Genomic DNA, 26,957 nt, shown 5'->3' with positions numbered 1-26,957 from the left:
TTAATCCCACTAAAGTGTCCGATTTCAAATATGCTTTTCAGCGAAAGCACTACAAACGATTATGTTAGGTCACCACCAAACCACAATAAGCACAGCCATTTTTCCAGCGAACCCCAAGCTAGGATATTGTAGGAAGGGGCTTGACCCATGAGCTCCTCGCGTCCGACAAGCTGGGATCACGGGAAGCAGTTGCTTAGCGGTGGCCATGTGGTATGGGAGTATTTTCCTATTGTACAGGTCCCTTCCAGGGTCCTGGCCACCCAAGGGAGCCAGCCACTTGATACCAAGTCTGGCCGTGGCTCGCTTGCTAAAGTCGAGGAGCCCGAACTCCAAGCAAGGGAGATTTGCGGCTCCTCCATCTTGTGGGCAGGGAGACCTAGGGCCAAGAGATGGGAAGAGTGGTGTCTTAGCCCTCCATCTCAGTCTCAAAGTTTAGAAGACCCACAAGATGAATCTCGTCGTCATCCTCTTCATCCCCTAGCTCGCCTTCTCCTGACACTATGTCATCAGACAGTGAGGGGAGGGAATCATAGCCTCGCCCCAGCTCAGTTGAAGGGGCTTGAGTCTCAACCTCGGCCAGTGGCTGAGAGGTGAGGTTAGGGCTAGAGATAGGGGAGTGTTTTAGCCTCATTCTAAAAACTGCCGTAGACAGCAATTTACAATGCTTACAGGACTCAGGGTTGTCGAGTGCTTCCTGAGCATGTTCCCTTCCCAGGCAATTGATGCATAGAAGGTGAAACTCCTTCCCCGCAATCATGGAACCGCAAGCGCAAGAACGTGGGGGTTTGAGTGCTTTGCTAGGCTCGTCTTGGGATGGAACAGCAGTGGCCACTATGTAGAACAGGGCTAAGCTGAGATGCCTGTTGAAAAAACAATGTGTAAGCCCTGGGCTTTAGATAGGCTTAAGCTAGCTAGTAAAAGCCTCACGTCTAATGCTAGTTACGGTGTACACAGTGAGAGTAGTGTGTTAACTAGCTTGCAGCTACCTCTTGGCTAAGGCATGCTGTAGCTAGCACCGTACTGGCAGAAGGGAACGGTGTGGGAGCAGTTCAACCTCAGGTAGGTATTCTCTCAAGACCATAGAGGCGTGAGGCTAACCAGTTGGTCTAGTTAACACAAACGAGTAAACATAGGTTAAGTTAGATGAGAGAAGGGAGCTGGCATTATTACTGTGTTGTAGGTAATAATGCTGGTGTGGTTAGCTTGCTTTCCAGCTAGCTAGCCAGGTTAGCTGAAGAGCTTTGTGGCATAAGCTAGCCCTTTGTTAGTCTGAATAGCTAGCTTTGCAGCTGTCTAGCCGAGTTAGCTAACGCCTTGCGGAGTGGGCTAACCTAGGCTAAAAGAGTCTTGGTAGCTAGCTGTGTGACACTAGCTATAACCAGAGACTGAAGTAGTAGAAATTTAATTCTACTCGAAACAAAACTTTCCTTTCGGTCAGTCCTCAACACTACCAACAGGAGCTGAGGTCCTATGTTCGGTGGCCTCACGGTTCACCTGAGAACAGTTCAGTATGAAGACAGGGAATTTAGTTGTGCTGAGGAGACCTTCAGTGAGCGTAGTCTCTTCAGCAAGGAAGAGAGGTGAGAATGACTGGGTGAGTGGCTCCTTATAGGAAGGAGAGGGGCTCACCTCACTCGCCACTCAACCTGTCGTCTCCAACAGATGCTGTGATTGGATACTTCGAGCCAGTGATCAGCCCCCGAGCAAATCCCATAGTGACACATCAAAACAAGTATTAGAAATGGAAACTACATTTTCCTCCTTAAAAATGTATTTCCGACAGCCAATCACATATTGCTTTCAATATGACATAAACATTGTTGGATTCCACTCATATATTCTACCATTAATATGGTAATCTATCAAAATAATGTTTAAAAACAACTTTATTATTTACATTTTATCTTGCAGCAATGTCAGTATATACTTTGAGATGACCCCTCTCCTGTTCACTTTTGACTACAATTTATGGGAAGTAAAGTTATTTTGCAGGAGACATTTTTGTGTCGACAAATGTCAAAGAAGATACACTTTGGGGAGTATTAGGTGTTACCAACTATTCATAAATAGTTGAAATACTATAAGTAAGTATGTTATCGTTTTTTTACTTTAGAAACATTTACAAGCATTGTTAAGCTTTACAATTCAAAGACATTTTAACATTTATAATTATTTATGAAGCATTTCTAAATGTATGAGTTGTATGGCTTCCTCTTACCATATTTGGGTGAATTACAGTACCTGAGAGATGAGACAAACTTAGAGCCTGTTGCTTGGAAACTGCCCCACAGTGCTGTGACAGGTGTACCTAATAAAAGGTGGTGGTATTATTTGTCTGGCTACGGTTGTAGGATGGTGTGTCAGACAAGGTGATCTGGACACAGAGAAACCTACTGAAGAACTTCTCACTTTCTCACTCTCTGTCAATGGTGTGAGATGTTAGAATAAGGCTTATATATTTATGTAGCAGGGGGTAATATACTAAGTCTATGTATACAAGATTATTCATTACCAAATATACTTTAATCTTTGTTTACTTGAGGTTGGGTAAGAAATCTGGTTTCTTTGCATTTAAGATAACATTTTACTTGATTAACATTTATTTAAATTGCCATCTTACAGCACTTCTTTGATATCATGCTTAATGTGGGAATGAACATTGCAATTGTATAGCTAAATTGTGTATGATTCGTACTATTATCTATTGATTCTATTGATTCTTGTTTCTCCTCCAGATTCTCTGCACCTCAGATGGAGAACCATACATACAGTGAGCACGTTCTCCAGCTGGAGGGGTTGAAGGTCACAAACCAGTCCTCTTACCCTGCTTTTATTTTCATCCTCATCATCTATATCTTTACTATGGTGGCCAATATCAGCCTTACAGTGCTCATCTCCATGGAGAGGATCCTGCACCAGCCCATGTACATCCTCCTCTGCAACATGCATCTCAATGATGCTCTCAATATCACCACCATCATACCTCGAGTGCTGAGTGACATTTTAAAAGCAAGTGCAGACAGATATATAACCTACGTTGAATGTGCCACCCAAGCGTTCTTTGGTCACTTTTTTGCTGCGAATGCACATACAATACTAATGATCATGGCCTTTGACAGGTATATGGCCATATGCAACCCTCTGCGATACGCCACCATCATGAACAACAAAATGCTAGTGAAGCTGTGTGTGTCTGCCTGGGGAGCGTCGTTTGTCTTTGTGGGGGTCCTTATAAGCCTCTCGATCCGCTTATCACGCTGCAGGTCACAAGTCATCAACCCTTTCTGCGACAACCCATCATTATTCAAACTCTCCTGTGACAACGTGTTCATCAACCAAATATATGGTCTCTTTTACACCGCTTTATTCCTTATTGCCTCCATGGGGAGTGTAGCTCTGACATACATTAGCATCGCCATAGTGTGTGTGAGAAGTAAGAGCAAGTTGCTAAACAGCAAGGCCCTGCAGACCTGCTCTACACACCTGGCTGTATACATCATTATGCTGATGACAGGTTTCGTCATTGTCTTTCTTCATCGGTACCCACAGTGGTCAAACCACAGGGCAGTGGCGTCCATTATGTTTCACTTGGTTCCACCTTGCCTCAACCCCATTATCTATGGGCTACAGTCCAAAGACATCCGGACATTAGTGGTGAAAATGATCAAGTCTAAGACAGTTTCTCTTTAGATAACATTTGTGTAAAGGTTATGTTTTCCCCTATTGAAATGCAGTTTGTGAACTAGGAAGGACAATGTTAACAAATGTACAAAATTATATTATATTATACTATGCATGAGTTATAGTACACGTTTCATCCCACTATTGTTTTGAACCATCTTTTGAAGACTGATTTCAGACTGAACGTTCTACTCAATACAGTACATTCTCAATTGGCAATAGGGTAGCAAAATTCCAAGTATTCTCCCCCAAAATTCCCTGGCTTTCCAGATATCCTGGTTGGAGGATTCCGGATTTCAGCTTATGCCATCCTGATTTCGGGAATCTTCGAAACAAGATTTATGGAAAACCAGGGACATTTTTGAAAGATACCGGAATTTTGCTGATGAAGATTTAGTCAAAAGTGCATTATAGTGGCTTGGAAAAACAATGACATTTCTAAAGGAGACATATCATTTGTGGGAAAACCTTTTGTCCTCATGGTGATGTCGTCAGATTTAATTTAATTGTAGTATAACATTAGCTAACTAGCTAAGATTGAGGGAAGAGCACTGGATTTTAGCTAGCTAACATTAGCATTGCTAGTTTACAATTGGCTCATTCATCCCCCTCCTCTCCCCTGTAACTATTCCCCAGGTCGTTGCTGCAAATGAGAACGTGTTCTCAGTCAACTTACCTGGTAAAATAACGGATAAAAAAATAAAACAAATAAAACAAAAACGACTAACTATGCCAGCTAAATGGCAACATTTCCATCTGTCAGATATATTGCAATTAATCTGACAACATCATAATGATGACAAACTTGTTTCCTACTAATTATTTGCCTAATTTAGCAAGCCACTTTGTAATTTAGACTAACCAATCATTAGCCCTGTTAATTATGACTGGGCACCACTCGACTTCCAGGAGCAACTATGGCTGAAACATCTTCAGAACGCTCATAACAATGGTGTGACACAACCGAGTGATGGTGGTGCAATCAATGAATGTTATATTATTCATTACTGTCGATATAGAGATCATTGCACATAATACACTAATTATTCTATTTCATTTATATGTTTTACAAATATTTTTTAGGGGTAAAAACAGTTTTAGTTATTTATCTCATGGCAATGTCAGTATACACACTGAGCCGTCACATCTGCTGTTCACTTTGGAATGTATTGTACTATACATGGGTGGCGCAGTGGTCTAGGGCACTGCATCGCAGTGCTAGCTGTGCCACCAGAGTCTCTGGGTTCGCGCCCAGGCTGGGCTGGGTTCGCGCCCAGGCTCTGTCGCAGCCGGCCGCAACCGGGAGTTCCGTGGGGCGAAGCACAATTGGCATAGCGTCGTCCGGGTTAGGGAGGGTTTGGCCGGTAGGGATATCCTTGTCTCAGTATGTAAAAATGTAATAAAATGTATGCACTCTACTGTAAGTCGCTCTGGATAAGAGCGTCTGCTCTTGGCCGGTAGGGATATCCTTGTCTCAGTATGTAAAAAATGTAATAAAATGTAAGTCGCTCTGGATAAGAGCGTCTGCTAAATGACTAAAATGTAAAATGTAAAAATGTACTATGCAGGTTTGCAAGTTATTTACAGTTGAAGTCGGAAGTTTACATACACTTAGGTTGGAGTCATTAAAACTAATTTTTCAACCACTCCACAAATTACTTGTTAACAAACTATCGTTTTGGCAAGTCGGTTAGGACATCTACTTTGTGCACGACACAAGTAATTTTTCCAACAATTGTTTACAGACAGATTATTTCACTTATAATTCACTGTATCACAATTCCAGTGGTTTATCACAAAGCCAAAACAGGTTTTTCGAATTTTAGAATTGAGCTCAGGTGCATCTTGTTTCCATTGATCATCCTTGAGATGTTTCTACAACTTGATTGGAGTCCACCTGTGGTAAATTCAATTGATTGGACATGATTTAGAAAGGCACACATCTGTCTATATAAGGTCCCACAGTTGACAGTGCATGTCAGAGCAAAAACCAAGCCATGAGGTTGAAGGAATTTTCCATAGAGCTCAGAGACAAGATTGTGTCGAGGCACAGATCTGGGGAAGGGTACCAAAAATGTCTGCAGCATTGAAGGTCCCCAAGAACACTGTGGCCTCCATCATTCTTAAATTGAAGAAGTTCAGAACCACCAAGACTATTCCTAGAGCTGGCCGCCCGGCCAAACTGAGCAATCGGGGGAGAAGGGCCTTGGTCAGGGGGGGTGACCAAGAACCCGATGGCCACTCTGACAGAACTCTAGAGTTCCTCTGTGGAGATGGGAGAACCTTCCAAAAGGACAACCATCACAGCAGCACTCCCCCAATCAGGCCTTTATGGCAGAGTGGCCAGACAGGAGCCACTCCTCAGTAAAAGACACATGACAGCCCGCTTGGAGTTTGCCAAAAGGTACTGTCGTGTCTTTGGCTATGCCGGATTAAGTGATATGAAATGCTATTCTATAAAATCCTTTCTCTGTAATTAATAGTACCTGATTAAGCTAATCATGTAAATGTAATTAACTAGAAAGTCGGGGCACCACGAAAGTGTTTATAGAGCTGTTATCTTCCGAATAAACTCTTAAAGACCTAGTAATATTTTACATCAATAGCAGTCAAAATTAATCGTCACCTTATTTCAGTCTCATCTGAACATCGTAGAATTCTTGGTTATCTTCATGAACCCTGGCTAACAAGTTGAATCAGGAATACAAAATTGGGTTTAATTATTTATTTACTAAATACCTGTCACGTTCTGACCTTTATTTCCTTTGTTTTGTCTTTATTTAGTATGGTCAGGGCGTGAGTTGGGGTGGGCAGTCTATGTGTGTTTTTCTATGTTGGGGTTTTGAGTTCGGCCTGGTATGGTTCTCAATCAGAGGCGGCTGTCAATCGTTGTCCCTGATTGAGAATCATACTTAGGTAGCCTGGGTTTCCCTTTTGGTTTGTGGGTGTTTGTTTCCGTGTGAGTGGTTGTTGCCACACGGTACTGTTTCGGTTTCGTTCATGTTCACATTTATTGTTTTGTATTTCGTAGTGTTTATGTTTTAAAATAAACGTTACCACGCTGCGCATTGGTCTTCCGATCCTTCAAACTTCTCTTCCTCAGATGAGGAGGACAGCCGTTACAATACCTAACTAATCACACAGAATTATATATACACAGAATGAATCATACATTGATTACAAATTATGTCATAAAGGAAAACGTCCCTCGCGGACGGAACAGATATGACAGCTGGTTACACAAAGAATGGGGGTTGGGTTTGAGTGAAAGAGCGGGAAAACTTGAGGAACAAAGGGAGAAGCTATGTCTCTATCGGGCCGTAGGCAGCTACTCTATCGTAAATACAGAATCTTATGCATTCTAAATTACCGGCCATTTGGAAGAGGAAAATGCAATAAATATTTAAAGCTGCGCTTCAATAGGTTGGTGGTAGATGGAACGCCTTGTTTCCCAACAGAGTCCTTTGTCCTTTGAAGAGTGTCTCTGGTGGTGAACGGGATACGTTGTAGTGTCGTCGTTGTGTGGTAGATGGGATACTCTGTCCGTCCTTTCCTAGCCCACGTTTACAGCGGCCGCTGCTAACTCAACGGCTAGGAGGTATCACTTCTTTAGCGAATAAGAGTTCAAAGTTCATACCATTCACAACCAAAGCTCATGCTGAGGTTGGCTTCATTCTGTAGTTATTATCTGAATCCTTCTGACATCGGACCGTCGTCCTAATGTACCCGGAACCGAAGGTTACATTTGTTATCAAGGGCTTATATAGTGGAGGGAGAGAAGGGTATGTTTCATAGTTTATAACTCATGTCTCTTCACAGGGGCGGGCCACTGATTGAGCAGAGCTCTAATCTTATGAAAACCCAATTCTCTCATTTGTAAGCTAAAATTAAATTTAATGTTTTCACAAATAGTTTCATTTAAATTGCACAACTATTCCATGTGAATCTGATAACTATAACTTGTAGACTTTCCCAGATACAGTTTGTCATCCTGTCATCAGTCATAATGTCTCAGATGACAACCGAACTGACATCACATTCATTAAGTACCAACGCATATTTTCAACTGGTTCTATTACCGAAATATGGTTCCTTTCCCCCCACTTGTTTGATGTTCCCAGACTCTCTATGTTTAACAAAGGCTATTCAAAATTCCTTCAGTAGAGTCCGAGAGAAAGGGAAGGGAGAAAGGTATTTATGGGAGGGTCATAAACCTTACCCACAGGCCAACGTCATGACAGTAGGGAAACTATTTTTGAGTGGAACGTCTATTTCACATCGAAATCACCAACTTGCTGCTAAAGTTTGTTGCAGTTACCCAACATAGTGAACATTGCAATGACCAAATGAATTTTACCAATAATGTATATTTTTCGCAAACTTAATGTGTTTGTCATTTGCAATCACTCATGCAGGATTTTAGTAGTAGAACTAAACTCCTCCTTCTCACCCTTGTATCCTGCATCCTTCCTGCCAAAGATCTCTTTCAGATAGGAACACCTATGTGAGAATGCTATTCATTGACTACAGCTCAGTGTTCAATACCATAGTGCCCTCAAAGCTCATCACTAAGCTAAGGACCCTGGAACTGAACACCTCCCTCTGCAACTGGATCCTGGACTTCCTGACGGGCCGCCCCCAGTTGGTAAGGGTAGGTAACAACACATCTACCACGCTGATCCTCAACACGGAGGCCCCTCAGGGGTGCATGCTCAGTTTATTTTTACTTTTAGTAAATACTTTCTTAACTTTTTTTTCTTCTTAAAACTGCATTGTTGTTTAAGGGCTTGTAAGTAAGCATTTCACTGTACGGTCTACACCTGTTTTATTAAGCGCAAGTGACAAATAACTTGAGTTTATTTGATTTTGAACAAGTTATTTCCAAAAGTTTCTTGATGAAGTGAGCAGCCTGCTGTTTACAATGAGAATTGGGCCATTTTGATATATTCACCCAAAATGGTAGGTGTGCTAGTATTATAATTGTACTAATATCAACACAAACAGGGTTCAGTACAGTTAATCTGTGCAATTTGATCAAATAAAGCAATTTGGAGAACCTGACACAGGACAGAGCATTCACTTGTAACTAATACTCATTTTCACCATCTGTACACCATGCGAATTAGGCCATTTTGACCCATTCCTCTAAGATGTTTGGTGTGCTGTCATTATAATACAGGGGCGCAACTTTCACTGGGCATGGGTGAAAGTTGACCCCCCCACACACATTCTAAAATTGCATTTTTGTCACTCCCAGTTGTAACATTGCACTACAGAAAACTCAGCGGCGGTGTGCTTTAGGACCATGCGGACGCCTGAGAGCGGTCGGGTAGGCTGTTTTCTGGTTTGAGACGGCTGGATATAGGACTGCACAGACACCACAGAGCATGTAGACAGGCTGTGTGACGGCAAAGTTTCTGAAAGGCTAGTGTATAGGACCAGCACGGGAGAGATGAACAGAGGCAGCTGCTGTCAGTGTTGTGCTTTTAGTCCAAGTTGTAAAAGCAAGGAGAGCAGAGACTGGCTACTCTTTAGTTGACTGATCTAGCTGGCAAGGTAACTGCTGTTTCACAGAAAGAAGAAGAAAAAATATTTCCAGTGCTGAGCTAGTAGTGTAACTGAAATGTTATGTTCGCTAATGTTTCACCCCCTTCGGCTGAAGTGAATGAACTACTAGCAGCTAGTTTGCTAGCTAGTAGCTACCATAGCCAGTTCAGCTCTAGCTAGCCTCTACCTATCTGTCAGGTAGCAGTATCTAGCAGCTGTTGTGTGTATGGAAATGTTTTGTCCCGTTTCAACAGAAGTACATTTGATGATGTACCATTAGTTAGCAGAGCTAGCCAACTAAAATTAGCTTTTATTTTTGCATGTCATTGCATAACACTATGCTCATCATGTCTTAGCAGGACAGGTTCCCCTGCAGGGTCAGACAGCCAGGGAAGACCAGTCTACAGTGCTCAGGAACATTTTGCTGTATATTATAAAAATCAGTGAATGGATACAAAGTTCCATATTGAGTTGATGGGTAGGCTACAGTCTGGGATCTGGGAATAATGGTAATTTCAATTGTTGAACCATTGATTCTAATCATGGATAATATCATGTATAAATGTACACCAATGTCATTCTTTGTCATGCCACATCTGAGCAGGATCATATGGTGATAGGGGTCTCATCAGGGTCAGGCAGCCAGGGAAGACCAGTCTGTGATGGAGCTGAGGTGAATTTTTCTCTATTCTCTATAACACTATTTTCTCTGTGCGACTAACACTGGACAAGCAAGACGTTTCAAAGATTGATACTATTTAAGGCAGTCTGACAAACCTCTAAAGTTGATTTCCAAACTGTATCAAAGGTTGATCGAGGCTTTTCCTGATGACACTTTTAAACTCGGACAAAACAGAGATGCTTGTTGTAGGTCCCAAGAAACATGTGCTGCAGTAGTTTGTGTTGGGGGGCTAGGGTCAGTTTGTTATATCTGGAGTACTTCTCCTGTCTTATCTGGTGTCCTGTGTGAATTTAAGTATGCTCTCTCTAATTCTCTCTTTCTTTCTCTCTCTCGGAGGACCTGAGCCCTAGGACCATGCCTCAGGACTACCTGGCATGATGACTCCTTGCTGTCCCCAGTCCACCTGGCCGTGCTGCTGCTCCAGTTTCAACTGTTCTGCCTGCGGCTATGGAACCCTGACCTGTTCTCCGGACGTGCTACCTGTCCCAGACCTGCTGTTTTCAACTCTCTAGAGACCGCAGGAGCGGTAGCGATACTCTTAATGATCGCTTATGAAAAGCCAACTGACATTTACACCTGAGGTGCTGACTTGCTGCACCATCGACAACTACTGTGATTATTATTATTTGACCATGCTGGTCATTTATGAACATTTGAACATCTTGGCCATGTTCTGTTATAATTTCCACCCGGCACAGCCAGAAGAGGACTGGCCACCCCTCATAGCCTGGTTCCTCTCTAGTTTTCTTCATAGGTTTTTTTTTCTTTTTCATAGGTTTTTTTGAGTTTTTCCTAGCCACCGTGCTTCTACAGCTGCATTGCTTGCTGTTTGTGGTTTTAGGCTGGGTTTCTGTACAGCACTTTGAGATATCAGCTGATATAAGAAGGGCTATATAAATACATTTGATTTGATTTGATGACACAAAACATGTAAAACAAAGATGTGAGGAAGACTTGGGAGACGTTATTGATACTGATGAATGCATAAAGATATGTTAGAGTGCTCTGTCATGTTCATATAATCTCAGAAATAAATGACTGCAGTTTTAGACCATCCATAGAATGTACTATATGCCAGTAAAACTGAATATCATGCACTCAGAAATGTCATTATTCTGCTGGAGGTGTAAAACACAAAACGGGACATATTTGCATATGATATGGTCTTGTGAAGAGTATGTTCTTCTATCTCAGCATGTCTACAGATTCTACCTTCTCCCTGTTTTTGTTTGCTTGGAAATGTTGATACTGGAGACTGTTATCAGAAGAAACTGTGTAACCTAGCATTTATAGTTGCTAAGAAATTCATTGCCATTAATTGGAAGGTTGGTTATCCTCCCACAATGGATGGAAGAAATGCCAAGTTATGTATCACTTGATTTGATTCATTACAAGATTAATGGCATGTAATGTGCAACTTTCATAAGTTCTGGATGCCTTATATGGAATACAGAACGACAAAAGGAGTGTGTGTGGAAAACATGCCCACATCAGGGGAGATAACTATTTAGGCAATCCCTAGCTGCTGGGCTGCTCAGTCCTGGCCCTGGGGGTCAGACATACTGTTGGTTGTCACTTTGGCCTTGGCCTAACACACCTGAAACCAATAATGAATGTTTCACTAAGTTCCGTCTTTAAAGGTAGATATGACGTAGATGCCGAAAGTAAACAGCTGAGTGGGTCAATTTCCACAACTACTAAGAGCTTTGAAGTGGGAGGTTCAACTTCTCAGTTGTTTTGGTCCCTTATCTTATGTACCACGTAACTGTGTGAAGCAAACTCGTGCAGATGCGCAGATACTCTGTGGGAGAGCGAAGTCTTGCATCTTGCTCGTCGCAATATCTGTGATGCTGCAATGTCACTTCGCTGAGAATACCTTTAAATAAAAGGTTAAAATCAAGGTCATGTGACATGATAAACCAAAACACGGGCCTATATATGAGTCACAGAGAGGGCAGTATAGACTTTTGTAATTATTAATTGAGGAACCAGGTGAGGAGGGACACAATCTTGTCATGTAGCATCAATTCCCTGTTAGTGAGCATTTCTCATTTGCCAAGATAATCCATCCACCTGACAGGTGTGGCATATCAAGAAGCTGATTAAACAACATGATCATTACACAGGTGCACCTTGTGCTGGTGACAATAAAAGGCCACTCAAAATTTTTGTCACACAACACAATGCCACAGATGTCTCAAGTTGAGAGAGCGTGCAATTGGCATGCTGACTGCAGGAATGTCCACCAGAGCTGTTGCCAGATAATTTAATGTTAATTTCTCTACCATAAGCCGCCTCCAACATCGTTTGAGAATTTGGCAGTACATCCAACCGACCTCACAACTGCAGACCACGTGTAACCACGCTAGCCCAGAACCTCCACATCCGGCTTCTTCACCTGCGGGATCGTCTAAGACCAGCAACCCGGACAGCTGATGAAAGTTAGGGTTTGCACAACCAAAGAATTTCTCCACAAACTGTCAGAAACCATCTCAGCAAAGCTCATCTGCATGCTTGTCATCATCACCAGGGTCTTGACCTGACTGCAGTTCGGGGTCATAACCAAATTCAGTGGACAAATGCTCACCTTCAATGGCCTCTGGCACGCTGGAGAAGTGTGCTCTTCACGGATGAATCCCGGTTTCAACTGTACCGGGTCGATGGCAGACGGCATGTATGTTGTCGTGTGGGTGAGCGGTTTTCCGATGTCAATGTTGTGAACAGAGTTCCCAAGGTGGTGATGGGGTTTGGTATGGGCAGGCGTAAGCTACGGACAACTAACACAATTGCATTTTATTGATGGCAATTTAAATGCACAGAGATACGAGACGAGATCCTAAGGCCCATTGTTGTGCAATTAATCCGCTGCCATCACCTCATGTTTCAGCATGATAATGCACGGTCCCATGTCGCAAGCATCTGAAAATATCCCAGTTATTCCATGGCCTGCATACTCACCAGACATGTCACCCATTGAGCATATGTGGGATGCCCTGGATTGACGTATACGACAGCGTGTTCCAGTTCCCGCCAATATCCAAATACTGACTGGTTTTCTGATCCATGTCCTTACCATTTTTTTACGATATCTGTGACCAACAGATTCATATCTGTATTCCGAGTCGTGAAAACCATAGATTATGGCCTAATGAATTTTAATTTCAATTGACTGATTACCTTTTATGAACTGGAGGGGTTATCCTCTATTATTGTTTGAACTACATATTGTCGCTTTAATAATGCATTTGAATGTTAACAAAGATGATTTCTAGTTCATTAGTAAGATTACTTTTAACATTTTGAGGAGCAATTTACATGTGGTAGATATGAAACGGGAGGTAAAATATATTTCCGACATTGTTAGCATCACCAGACACAGAATACGGCTTGACCCGGACTAAAAAGTAATTTCCATTCATAATTCATTACGGCTACACGGTGATCAAGTAAGACACTTCCTATTGCTTATGGAGGTGCAGTTTAGCTGAAGGACATGACATGAGCAAAACTGCAGTAGCATGGCGAAAGGAACTCACACATTCTATTTAATCTCAAAGCCCAAATGGACCACATCCCACAGGGTCTTAACTTGTAGCTTTCCTCATTAGCTTCTCCTGGAAATGTGTCACTAGAGTCATGACGTCCATGTTTACATCTTGATTGACAGACTCATCTTCCTGTTGTTGGTTTTGTTGTAAATAAAAGGCTGTGATGTTGTTTGTGCACACAGTCTGGAGGGGTGAAAGAGAACATAGGAATCAACGTGGAACACTGAAAGGAGCTGTGGAAGACTTAATTGCCTATGTTAGTGCTGAACTCCAACTCTTCACATCAAGGACAATTCATATTTTGTTATATAGTGTGGAATGTGGTGATTCTAATGACAAATGTAATGTGTTTTGGTGCACACAATGTTCATACAGTTTTGTTAGGGTAATGTTGGCTAGCTACCTATGATATGTGAACCTTCCAAAACAATATATAGCTTTCTTTGCTGGCTAGCTAGCTATCCAGCTCTCATCTGACTGATGATAGCTAATGTTACAGCTGCAAGCAGGAGTTGGATAGAAAACAAACATTTCTCCAGCCCCATCCCTCAGCTGTTTACCAAATGTTGTGGCGGGGCAGACGGCCCCTCTAAGAAACCCTGTTTATCTGCTACTGATACCACAAACACCAGTAGATTGCTTTTTTAAGCACACCAAATTTGTGTTTTGAAACTGATTCCCCAGGTTTTTACTACTAATCTTTTAAAATTCTCCTCTCAAGGTTCTGAGCTGCCCTCTCACTGGGAAATGGAAAACCGCACATACAATGACCACGTTCTCCTCCTGGAGGGGTTAAAGGTCACTCAACAGTCCACGTACCCTGCCTTCACCCTCCTCCTCATCACCTACATCTTTATCATGGTGGCCAACATCGGACTCATAGTATTGATCTCCATGGAGAGGAGCCTGCACCAGCCCATGTACATTCTCCTCTGCAACCTGCCTCTTAATGACATAGTCGGGGCTACAGCGTTGATACCTCGTCTGTTATGGGACATTTTGACCACAGCTCCTGAGCGATATATCACTTACATAGAGTGTGTCATTCAGGCTTTCTGTGCTCATTTATTTGGTACAACATCACACACCGTTCTCATGATCATGGCCTTTGACAGGTATGTGGCCATCTGCAACCCCCTGCGGTACGCTACCATCATGACAAACAAAATGGTTATCAGGCTGTCTGTGTCTGCCTGGGGGGTGGCCATAGTCTTAGTGGGGATTCTGCTGGGCCTCACCATCCGCCTGTCACGCTGCAGGTCTAACATATTTAACCCTTACTGCGACAACGCCTCCTTATTCAAGCTCTCCTGTGAGAGCGTGCTTATAAATAACATGTACGGTTTCACCTTTACTGTTGTGCTGTTTGTCTCGTCCATAGGCAGCATCAGTCTCACCTATCTCAAGATCGCCATTGTGTGTCTGAGCAGTAAAAACAGCTCTTTAAACAGCAAGGCCCTGACAACCTGCAGCACACACTTACTGGTCTACCTCATTGTGATTGGATTTGGAGTCACCATTATCATCCTCCATCGCTTCCCAAAATATGCAGAACTTGGCCAAATGTGTAGTGTGCTGTTCCCCGTGATCCCTACTTGTCTCAACCCCATAATATATGGTTTACAGACTAAAGAGATTAAACAGAGAATATTTAGAGTGTTTCACAGAGCCAAGGTGGCTGCATGATGTTGTGTTAAATCTTTAACAAAAATATATGATATACAGTGCCTTCAGAGAGTATTCACATCCCTTGACTTTTTCCACATGTTGTTTTGTTACAACAAAGCCTGCATTTAAAATGGATTAAATTGAGACTTTTGTCACTGACCCACACACAATACCCCATAATGTCAAAGTGGAATTATGTTTTTCGAAATATCATCAAATGAATAAAAAAATGTACGCTGAAATGTCTTGAGCCAATAAGTATTCAACACCTTTGTTATGGCAAGCCAAAATAGGTTCAGGAGTAAAAATATGCTTAACAAGTGACATTGGATGAACTAGTGTTTAGCATAATTTCTGAATAACTACCTCATCTCTGAACCCCGCACATACAATTATCTATCAGATCAGCTCTGAAAAAGATCTGATGTGGTTGGTAAAATGACCAATTAGAAAAAATATCAGAATTGGGCTGCCTGTGTAAACTGTATTGAAATACAATGATGAACTGTATTTTGAAGGGTTATGTTGACATTGGGATTTTTATAGGCAGTTTAAAAATTTAAAATAAATGGGAAGTTAAAACCTTTCAAATATATATATCTGTAAGGTCCCTCAGTCGAGCAGTGAATTTCAAAGACCAGGGAGGTTTTCCAATGCCTCGCAAAGAAGGGCACCAATTGGTAGATGGGTAAAAATAAAAAAGCAGACATTGAATGTCACTTTGAGCATGGTATTAATTACACTTTGGATGGTGTATCAATGCATCAAGGCGTCCTTCCTAAATCAGTTGCCGGAGAGGAAGGAAACCGCTCAGGGATTTCACCATGAGGCCAATGGTGACTTTTAAACAGTTACAGATTTTAATGTCTGTGATAGGAGAAAACTGAGGATGGATCAGGGGCATTGTAGTTACTCCACAATACTTAATTGATAGACGGAAAAGAAGGAAGCCTGTGCAGAATAAAAATATTCCAAAACATGCATCATGTTTGCAACAAGACACTAAAGTAATACTGCAGAAAATGTAATAAAGCAATTCACTTTTTGTCCTGAATACAAAGTGCTATGTTTGGGGTAAATCCAATACAACACATTACTGAGTATCACTCTCCATATTTTCAAGCATAGTGGTGGCTGCATCATGTTATTGTAATCGTTGAGGAGTTTTTCAGGATGAAAAAGAAACAGAATGGAGCTAAGCACAGGTAAAATCCTAGAGGGAAACTTTGTTCTGTCTGCTTTCCACCAGACACTGGGAGATTAACTTCTTTGGGGTAGGAGGCAGTATTTTCACGTCCGGATGAAAAGCGTGCCCAGAGTAAACGGCCTGCTACTCAGCCATAAAAGCTAGAATATGAATATTATTCGATTAGATTTGGATAGAAAACACTCTGAAGTTTCTAAAATGTTTGAATGATGTCTGTGAGTCTAACAGAATTCATATGGCAGGCAAAAACCTGAGAAGAAATCCAACCCGGAAGTGGGAAATCTGAGGTTGGTCGATTTTCAACTCAGCCCCTATTGAAGATACAGTGGGATATTGGTCATGTTGCACTTCCTAAGGCTTCCACTAGATGTCAACAGTCTTTAGAGCCTTGTCTGATGCTTCTGCTGTGAAGTGGGGCCGAATGAGAGGGGATTGAGTAAGGTCTACCATGAGCTGAACATGCGCTGACCATGCACGTTCATGTGAGACAGAGCTCTGTTCCATCTCACTTCTGAAGACAAAGGAATTCTCCGGTTGGAACATTATTGAAGAATTATGTTAAAAACATCCTAAAGATTGATTCAATACTTCGTTTGTCATGTTTTTACGGACTGTAATATAACTTTTTTAACTTTTCGTCCGTACTTTCCGCTGGACTTGCACGCGCGTCGTGAGTTTGGAAAGTGTACTGAACGCTAGAACAACAAGGAGGAATTTGGACATAAGTTATGGACATTATCGAACAAAACAAACATTTATTGTGGAACTGGGATTCCTGGGAGTGCATTCTGATGAAGATCATCAAAGGTAAGTGAATGTTTATAATGTTATTTCTGACTTCTGTTGACTGCACAATATGGCGGATATATTTTTGTCTTGATTGGGCTCTGAGCTCCGACCTCAGATTATTGCATGGTGTGCTTTTTCCGTAAAGCTTTTTTGAAATCTGACACAGCGGTTGCATTAAGGAGAAGTGCATCTAAAGTTCCATGCATAATACTTATATTTTCATCAACATTTATAATGAGTATTTCTGTAAATTGATGTGGCTCTCTGCAAAATCACAGAATGTTTTGGAACTACTGAACGTAACGCGCCAATGTAAACTCAGATTTTTGGATATAAATATGAACTTTAACGAGCAAAACATACATGTATTGTGTAACATGAAGTCCTATGAGTGTCATCTGATGAAGATCATCAAAGGTTAGTGATTAATTGTATCATTATTTCTGCTTTTTGTGAATCCTCTCTTTGGCTGGAAAAATGGCTATTCTGTGTGTTATTCTGTGAATAGGCACTCACCTAACATAATCGTTTTTTTTATTGCTTTTCTGACTTTCGTGACCATGCTAATTTGGGGCTAGCTGTTCTAGCATTGATTGATACGCTCACAAAAGCTTGGATTTCTTTCTCTGTAAAGCATATTTTCAAAATCTGACACGATAGGTGGATTAACAACAAGCTAAGCTGTGTTTTGGAATATTTCACTTGTGATTGCATGATTATAATATTTTTTGTAATATTTTGCGCCCTGCAATTCAGCGGTTGTTTAGGAAAATGATCCCGTAAAAGGGATCCGTAGCGCAGAGAAGTTAATAGAGAAAGCGTACCCAACTGCAGATGCCACTACTCTGGATCTGTTTACACGTGATTGTTTTATTGGATATGTATGTAGTGGGGACTTGCGATTCTCCGGTCTGCTAGGCCCTCTACAATGGAAGTATTGCTTCCGAGATGGAAGTAATCAGGAGTTTGAAACATAGTCACATAATCCCCGATGCCAGGATTCGGGGCGTGTCGGTGCAGTCATCTAGTGATGCTCAAATGGACGTTTTCCTTGGTGTAGTAGAAGGGCTTTGACAAGAGGTCAAATCCTTGCACGCCGAGGTAAAAGAAAAAAGGGCCAAACCCCTCCCCCAAAAGACTGTCCGACCCCGTACATGTGACTAGTGTCCCCTCTCCCCATGGGACAACGCAGGTTTGCTTATGGAACAGAGGCCGGGCAATGTCGTCTGGGAATGTGGATGTAACCGTGCAGGAAACTAGAGGGGGCTTGCACAGCAGGCCAAATGCTCACTCCCTTCCTCCTTCTTCTAGACTGGCCTCTCCATGAGACAAGAACACTTCAGGGGTGTACCTCAATGCTAAACTAAGTGGATGGGATACTTGTCTACTAGTTGATATCAGGGATCAAGATTCCATTGCCCCCAAGCATATATGGCTAAAAATAACGAATGGATACACTGAGTTGATGATACACTGAGTTGAATGGATACACGAATGGATACACTGAGTTGACGAATGGATACACAGAGTTGTTGTAGCTATTTCAGTCCGAGATCTTGGACCATTGGCAGACCGTTTGTCAATTTGGATCCTTAGCTGTAGTTGCTGAATTCTTATTTGCAGATATTCTGCAAGAGATTGTCCTTGGCAGTGACTTTCTAGCAAAATTTGGTGGAAAGATGCTGCCAACTAATGGGAAAGCAGCTGCCTCTCTTGTTGCTATATGACGCTAACCAACCCAAACTTATCAAATCAAATCAAATCGAATTTATTTTATATAGCCCTTCAAACATCAGCTAATATCTCGAAGTGCTGTACAGAAACCCAGTCTAAAACCCCAAACAGCAAGCAATGCAGGTGTAGAAGCACGGTGGCTAGGAAAAACTCCCCAGAAAGGCCAAAACCTAGGAAGAAACCTAGAGAGGAACCAGACTATGAGGGGTGGCCAGTCCTCTTCTGGCTGTGCCGGGTGGAGATTATAACAGAACATGGCCAAGATGTTCAAATGTTCATAAATGACCAGCATGGTCAAATAATAATAATCACAGAAGTTATCGAGGGTGTAGCAAGTCAGCACCTCAGGAGTAAATGTCAGTTGGCTTTTCATAGCCGATCATTAAGAGTATCTCTACCGCTCCTGCGGTCTCTAGAGAGTTGAAAACAGCAGGTCTGGGACAGGTAGCACGTCCGGTGGACAGGTCAGGGTTCCATAGCCGCAGGCAGAACAGTTTAAACTGGAACAGCAGCAAGGCCAGGTAGACTGGGGACAGCAAGGAGTCATCATGCCCGGTAGTCCTGACGCATGGTCCTAGGGTTCAGGTTCTCCGAGAGAGAGAAAGAAAGAGAGAAGGAGAGAATTAGAGAGAGCATGCTTAAATTCACACAGGACACCGGATAAGACAGGAGAAGTACTCCAGATATAACAAACTGACCCTAGCCCCCCAACACATAAACTACTGCAGCATAAATACTGGAGGCTGAGACAGAAGGGGTCAGGAGACACTGTGGCCCTATCCGATGATACCCCCGGACAGGAACAAACAGGAAGGATATAACACCACCCACTTTGCCAAAGCACAGCCCCCGCACCACTAGAGGGATATCTTCAACCACCAACTTACAATCCTGAGACAAGGCCGAGTATAGCCCACAAAGATCTCCGCCACGGCACAAACCAAGGGGGGGCGCCAACCCAGACAGGAAGATCACGTCAGTGACTCAACCCACTCAAGTGACGCACCCCTCCTAGGGACGGCATGAAAGAGCACCAGTAAGCCAGTGACTCAGCCCCTGTAATAGGGTTAGAGGCAGAGAATCCCAATGGAGAGAGGGGAACCGGCAAGGCAGAGACAGCAAGGGTGGTTCGTTGCTCCAGAGCCTTTCCGTTCACCTTCACACTCCTGGGACAGACTACACTCAATCATATGACCTACTGAAGAGATAAGTCTTCAGTAAAGACTTAAAGGTTGAGACCGAGTCTGCGTCTCTCACATGGGTAGGCAGACCATTCCATAAAAATGGAGATCTATTAGAGAAAGCCCTGCCTCCAGCTGTTTGCTTAGAAATTCTAGGGACAATTGGCAGGACCAACTCGGAAAGATAGGTAGGAGCAAGCCCATGTAACGCTTTGTAGGTTTACAGTAAAACCTTGAAATCAGCCCTTGCCTTAACAGGAAGCCAGTGTAGGGAAGCTAGCACTGGAGTAATATGATCAAATTTTGGGGTTTTAGTCAGGATTCTAGCAGCCGTGTTTAGCACTAACTGAAGTTTATTTAGTGCTTTATCCGGGTAGCCGGAAAGTATAGCATTGCAGTAGTCTAACCTAGAAGTAACAAAAGCATGGATACATTTTTCTGCATCATTTTTGGACAGAACATTTCTGATTTTTGCAATGTTACGTAGATGGAAATAAGCTGTCCTTGAAACAGTCTTGATATGTTCGTCAAAAGAGAGATCAGGGTCCAGAGTAACGCAGAGGTCCTTCACAGTTTTATTTGAGACGACTTTACAACCATCAAGATTAATTGTCAGATTTAACAGAAGGTCTCTTTGTTTCTTGGGACTTAGAACATGCATCTCTGTTTTGTCCGAGTTTAAAAGTAGAACGTTTTCAGCCATCCACTTCCTTATGTCTGAAACACAGGCTTCTAGCGAGGGCAATTTTGGGGTTTCACCATGTTTCATTGAAATGTACAGCTGTGTGTCATCCGCATAGCAGTGAAAGTTAACATTATGTTTTCGAATGATATCCCCAAGAGGTAAAATATATAGTGAAAACAATAGTGGTCCTAAAACGGAACCTTAAGGAACACCGAAATGTACAGTTGATTTGTCAGAGGACAAACCATTCACAGAGACAAACTGATATCTTTCCGACAGATAAGATCTAAACGAGGCCAGAACTTGTCCGTGTAGACCAATTTGGGTTTCCAATCTCTCCAAAAGAATGTGGTGATCGATGGTATCAAAGGCAGCACTAAGGTCTAGTAGCACGAGGACAGATGCAGAGCCTCGGTCTGACGCCATTAAAAGGTAATTTACCACCTTCACAAGTGCAGTCTCAGTGCTATGATGGGGTCTAAAACCAGACTGAAGCATTTCGTATACATTGTTTGTCTTCAGGAAGGCAGTGAGTTGCTGCGCAACAGCTTTTTCTAACATTTTTGAGAGGAATGGAAGATTTGATATAGGCCGATAGTTTTTTATATTTTCTGGGTCAAGGTTTGTCTTTTTCAAGAGAGGCTTTATTACTTATTATTACTGATCACTCTGATAGAGTTGTGCCACCCCGCAGTAAAGTACACTACATGACCAAAAGTATGTGGACAGCTGCTCGTCGAATATCTCATTCTAAAATCATGGGCATTAATATGGAGTTGGTCCCCCCTTTGCTAACAGCCTCCACTCTTCTGGAAAGGCCTTCCACTAGATGTTGGACATTGCTGCGGGGACTTGCTTCCATTCAGCCACAATAGCATTAGTAAGGTCGGGCACTGATGTTGGGCAATTAGGCCTGGCCTAATTTTTCTTGCCACAGTAGATTATCGTTGAGATTTTCCACAACTTGATTGGAGTCCACCTGTGGTAAATTCAATTGATTGTACATGATTTGTCTATGTAAGGTCCCACAGTTGATAGTGCGTGTCAGAGCAAAAACCAAGACACGAGGTTGGAGGAATTGTCTGTAGAGCTCCGAGATAAGATTTTGTCATGGCACAGATCTAGGGAAGGATACACAATAATTTCTGCAGCATTGAAGTTCCCGAAAAACACAGTGGCCTCCATCATTCCTAAATGGAAGAAGTTTGGAACCACCAAGACTCTTCCTAGTGCTGGCCGCCCGGCCAAACTGAGCAATCGGGGGAGAAGGGCCTTGGCCAGGGAGGTGACCAAGAACCCGATGGTCACTCTGACAGAGTTCCAGCGTTGCTCTGTGGAGATGGGAGAACCTTCCAGAAGGACAACCATCTCTGCAGCACTCCACCAATCAGGCCTTTATGGTAGAGTGGCCAGACGGAAGCCACTCGTCATTAAAAGGTACATGACAGCCCGCATGGAGTTTGCCAAAAAGACACCTACAGGACTCTCAGACCATGAGAAACAAGATTCTCTGGTCTGATGAAACCAAAATTGAACTCTTTGGCTTGAATGCCAAACGGCACGTCTGGAGGAAACCAGACACCGCTCATCACCTGGCCAATACCATTCCTACGGTGAAGCATCATGCTGTGGGGAGAGAGAGATCCTTGATGAAAACCTGCTCCAGAGCGCTCAAGGCCTCAGACTGAGGTGAAGGTTCACCTTCCACACAGACAAGACAATGCAGGAGTGGCTTCAGGACAAGTCTCTGAATGTGATTGAGTGGCCCAGCCAGAGCCCGAACTTTAACCAGATCAAACATCTCTAGAGAGACCTGAAAATAGCTGTGCAGCGATGCTCCCCAGCCAACCAGACAGAACTTGAGAGGATCTGCAGAGAAGAATGGGATAAACTCCCCAAATACAGGTGTGCCAAGCTTGTAGTGTCATACACAAGAAGACTCGAGGCTGTAATCGCTGCCAAAGGTGCTTCAACAAAGTACTGAGTAAAGGGTCTGAATACTTTTGTAAATGTGATATTTACAGTTTTTAATACATTTGCAAAAATGTCTAAAAACCAGTTTTTGCTTTGTTATTATGGGCTATTGTGTGTAGATCGTATAGGGGGGGAAACGATTTAATTCATTTTAGAATAAGGCTGTAACGTAACAAAATAAGGGAAAAAGTCAAGGGGTCTGAATACTTTCCGAATGCACTGTAGATTAAATATTCCCTCTAAAAAATTAGAGGGAACATTGCTTGTGGTGCAATTTGGTTTTGGAAGAGAGAGGTTTTGAACTGGCCAAACTTCATTCCAGTTGGGAACTGCTCCATCGTCACACTTTTGTTTTTAGTACAGGAGTACGGATCTAGGCGAACTTGCCTTACGATGCATCATATAGATACCGGTAACGTAAACCCATTAAAATGGCCCCGCGCAAAATCCACCTCCAACTGCAACAGGAAGCTATAGACCACATTGAGCAAATGCAAGATCATGGCATCATCCGCCCCTCATGTAACCCCTGGGTAGCCCCTGTTGTTCTGGTAAAAAAAAAAAATGGAACTTTACGCTTCTGTGCTGATTATCAGAGAATCAATGATGTCACTGATAAAGACGCCTACCCGCTCTCGAGAATTGACGATGCTCTTGATAGTGGATACTGGCAAGTCGAGGTGGACCCCAAAGACAGATCAAAAACTGAGTTTTCTACCAGACAGGGCTTATTATCAATTCAACGTTTAAAGTTTTGGTCTATGTAACGCACCAAGTACCTACTAGAGGTTGATGGGCGTAGTCCTAGCAGATTCACAGTGGACCACCTGTTTAGTTTAGTTGGATGACATTATTGTGTTCAGTCGTACCTTTCAAGAACATCTCCTCTGTTTGGATGAAGTTCTTTCCAAGCTGCCCAAGCCAATCTCAAGGTCAAGCCCTCCAAGTGCAATCTCTGCCTCTCAAGTACAGTATCTGGGCCACATCATCTCAGTTGAAGGGGTGATGGCAGATCAAATCAAATCAAAGTTTATTTGTCACGTGCGCTGTTGATAATTGGATATGGAGAAGGGTGAGCCGGTCAAGGATCGATTCAGACAAGGTGGTAAATTGTATGACAAGCGACAGCTTTATTTAAGAGTAAAGATATCTGGTACAAGCGTATACGGTCTCGTTCCTTCGGCTCATAGAGAACCTCCAGAAAAAGCCCAGATAACAGAGTGCATAGACATTTTATACACCACAGAAAGTAGGTTGAGTCTGGAAGTTCTGGTCCTTTGGTTGGTTCTGGACAGGTTGTTGTCTTCTCAGATTGGTCCTGATGAGCTGGGCGTCATCCTTCTGAGTCTTATAGCAAAAGTTCTTTGTTACCAAATGTTCAGCTAAAACAGGAGATGTTGTGTGTGCGTAGTCAGCCCCCTGTCCTTGGGTATGCGTGTGTGTGTCTTATTATCTCGTGAAATGCAGACCCAAGCACTCTTTTGATCAAGGCCTTTCCTGCCTTATCAGTGTTTGTGAAAGGTCTGTGCCAGCCATCTGTCTTTGGGTGTGTGTGTGGTTCTCTGTATCTGTTTATGAGTGTGTGAGAAACCCTGCTTAGAAAGAAGTTAGTTATAACAATGTAATAGCAATATGCTTGTGTTATTTTAAATGGTATTTATTACAGCGCCGAATTCAACAGGTGTAGACCTTACAGTGAAATGCTTACTTACAGGCTAAAACGAATAGTGCAAAAAGGTATTAGGTGAACAATAGGTAGGTAAAGAAATAAAACCACAGCAAAAAGACAGGCTATATACAGTAGCGAGGCTATAAAAGTAGTGAGGCTACATACAGACATCGGTTAGTCAGGCTGATTGAGGTAGTATGTACATGAATGTATAGTTAACCTGACTATGCATATATGATAAACAGAGAGTAGCAGCAGTGTAAAAAGAGGGGTTGGGGGGGGCACACAATGCAAATAGTCCGGGTAGCCATTTGATTACCTGTTCAGGAGTCTTATGGCTTGGGGGTAAAAACTGTTGAGAAGCATTTTTGTCCTAGACTTGGCACTCCGGTACCGCTTGCCATTCGGTAGTAGAGAGAGCAGTCTATGACTGGGGTGGCTGGGGTCTTTGACAATTTTTAGGGCCTTCCTCTGACACCGCCTGGTGTAGAGGTCCTGGATGGCAGGCAAGCTTAGCCCCAGTGATGTACTTGGCCGTACGCACTACCCTCTGTAGTGCCTTGCGGTCAGAGGCCGAGCAATTGCCGTACCAGGCAGTGATGCAACCGGTCAGGATGCTCTCGATGTTGCAGCTGTAGAACCTTTTGAGGATCTCAGGACCCATGCCAAATCTTTTTAGTTTCCTGAGAGGGAATAGGCTTTGTCGTGCCCTCTTCACGACTGTCTTGGTGTGTTTGGACCATTCTAGTTTGTTGTTGATGTGGACACCAAGGAACTTGAAGCTCTCAACCTGCTCCACTACAGCCCCGTTGATGAGAATGGGGGCGTGTAGTCCACAATCATCTCCTTTGTCTTGGTTACGTTGAGGGATAGGTTGCTATTCTGGCACCACCCGGCCAGGTCTCTGACCTCCTCCCTATAGGCTGTCTCATCGTTGTCGGTGATCAAGCCTACCACTGTCATCTGCAAACTTAATGATGGTGTTGGAGTCGTACCTGGCCATGCAGTCGTGGGTGAACAGGGAGTACAGGAGGGGACTGAGCACGCACCCCTGGGGAGCTCCAGTGTTGAGGATCAGCGTGGCAGATGTGTTCCTACCTACCCTCCCCACCTGGGGGCGGCCCATCAGAAAGTCCAGTATCCAGTTGCAGAGGGAGGTGTTTAGTCTCAGAATCCTTAGCTTAGTGATGAGCTTTGAGGGTACTATGGTGTTGAACGCTGAGCTGTAGTCAATGAATAGCATTCTCACATAAGTGTTCCTTTTGTACAGGTGGGAAAGGGCAGTGTGGAGTGCAATGGAGATTACATCATATGTGGATCTGTTTGGGTGGTATGCAAATTGGAGTGGGGCTAGAGTTTCTGGGATAATGGTGTTGATGTGAGCCATTACCAACCTTTCAAAGCACTTCATGACTACGGACGTGAGTGCTATAAGTCGGTAGTCATTTAGGCAGGTTGCCTTTGTGTTCTTGAGCACAAGGACTATGTTGATCTGCTTGAAACATGTTGGTATTACAGACTCAATCAGGGACATGTTGAAAATGTCAGTGAAGACACTTGCCAGTTGGTCAGCACATGGCCGGAGTACGCGTCCTGGTAATCCATCTGGCCACGCATCCTTGTGTATGTTGACCTGTTTATAGGTCTTACTCACGTCGGCTATGGAGAGCGTGATCACACAGTCGTCCGGAACAGCTGATGCTCTAATGCATGCCTCAGTGTTGCCTGCCTCGAAGCGAGCATAGAAGAGATTTAGCTCGTCTGGTAGGCTCGTGTCACTGGGCAGCTCGTGGCTGTGCTTCCCTTGGTAGTCTGTAATAGTTTGCAAGCCCTGCCACATAAGACTAGATTCGGAGCAGGTGTACTATGATTCAATCTTAGCCCTGTATTGAAGCATTGCCTGTTTGATGGTTTGTCGCAGGGCATAGCAGGATTTCTTGTAAGCTTCCGGGTTAGAGTCCCGCACCTTGAAAGCGGCAGCTCTACCCTTCAGCTCAGTGCGAGTGTTGCCTGTAATCCATGGCTTCTGGTTGGGGTATGTACGTACAGTCACTGATGTGGTGTACTCCTCAATGCCATCGGAAGAATCCCGGAACATGTTCTAGTCTGTGATAGCAAAACAGTCCTGTAGTTTAGCATCTGCTTCATCTGACCACTTTTTTATAGACCGAGTCACTGGTGTTTCCTGCTTTAATTTTTGCTTGTAAGCAGGAATCAGGAGGATAGCGCTGTGGTCGGATTTACCAAATGGAGGGCGAGGGAGAGCTTTGTAAGCGTCTCTGTGTGTGGAGTACAGGTGATCTAGATTTTTTCCCCCTCTGGTTGCACCTGTTGATGGACATTTGGTAGAACTGATTTAAGTTTCCCTGCATTACAGTCTCCGGCCACTAGGAGCGCCGCCTCTGGGTGATTGGTTTCCTGTTTGCTTATTTCCTTATACAACTGACTGAGTGTGGTCTTAGTGCCAGCATCTGTCTGTGGTGGTAAATAAACAGCCACGAAAGTTATAGCTGAAAAGATCCTGCCATGGTAGAAGCTGTGAGGGGGTGGCCCGTTTCTGACGGGCCATTTTGTGAAAGGGTTCGCTGAAAT

General features: G+C 43.2%; 2 protein-coding genes and 1 long non-coding RNA gene across 3 annotated transcripts; all 3 read left to right on the top strand.

The window, feature by feature from the left end:
- Nucleotides 1-2,751: 2,751 nt before the first annotated feature.
- LOC139565397 (olfactory receptor 5B12-like) lies at nt 2,752-3,690 on the top strand. The gene is made up of 2 exons (XM_071385747.1): nt 2,752-3,119; nt 3,237-3,690. Exons 1-2 carry the CDS (start codon nt 2,752-2,754, stop codon nt 3,688-3,690), a joined length of 822 nt encoding a protein of 273 aa, XP_071241848.1.
- A 5,444-nt stretch (nt 3,691-9,134) lies between these two features.
- LOC139568300 (uncharacterized) lies at nt 9,135-10,329 on the top strand. Its single transcript, XR_011673571.1, has 3 exons — nt 9,135-9,237; nt 9,833-9,901; nt 10,247-10,329. It is a non-coding gene; the product is annotated as an uncharacterized lncRNA (long non-coding RNA).
- Nucleotides 10,330-14,191: 3,862 nt separating this feature from the next.
- On the top strand, nt 14,192-15,238 carry LOC139568292 (olfactory receptor 8U1-like). The gene has a single exon (XM_071390041.1). The coding sequence runs from the start codon at nt 14,206-14,208 to the stop codon at nt 15,142-15,144; it is 939 nt and encodes a 312-aa protein (XP_071246142.1). The 5' UTR covers nt 14,192-14,205; the 3' UTR covers nt 15,145-15,238.
- Nucleotides 15,239-26,957: the final 11,719 nt, after the last annotated feature.

This window comes from Salvelinus alpinus, chromosome 1, assembly GCF_045679555.1.
Source record: "Salvelinus alpinus chromosome 1, SLU_Salpinus.1, whole genome shotgun sequence".
NCBI classification, from domain to species: domain Eukaryota; kingdom Metazoa; phylum Chordata; class Actinopteri; order Salmoniformes; family Salmonidae; genus Salvelinus; species Salvelinus alpinus.
Note: the sequence above shows the minus strand (reverse complement) of the source record. Positions and strands in the feature narration are given on the sequence as shown.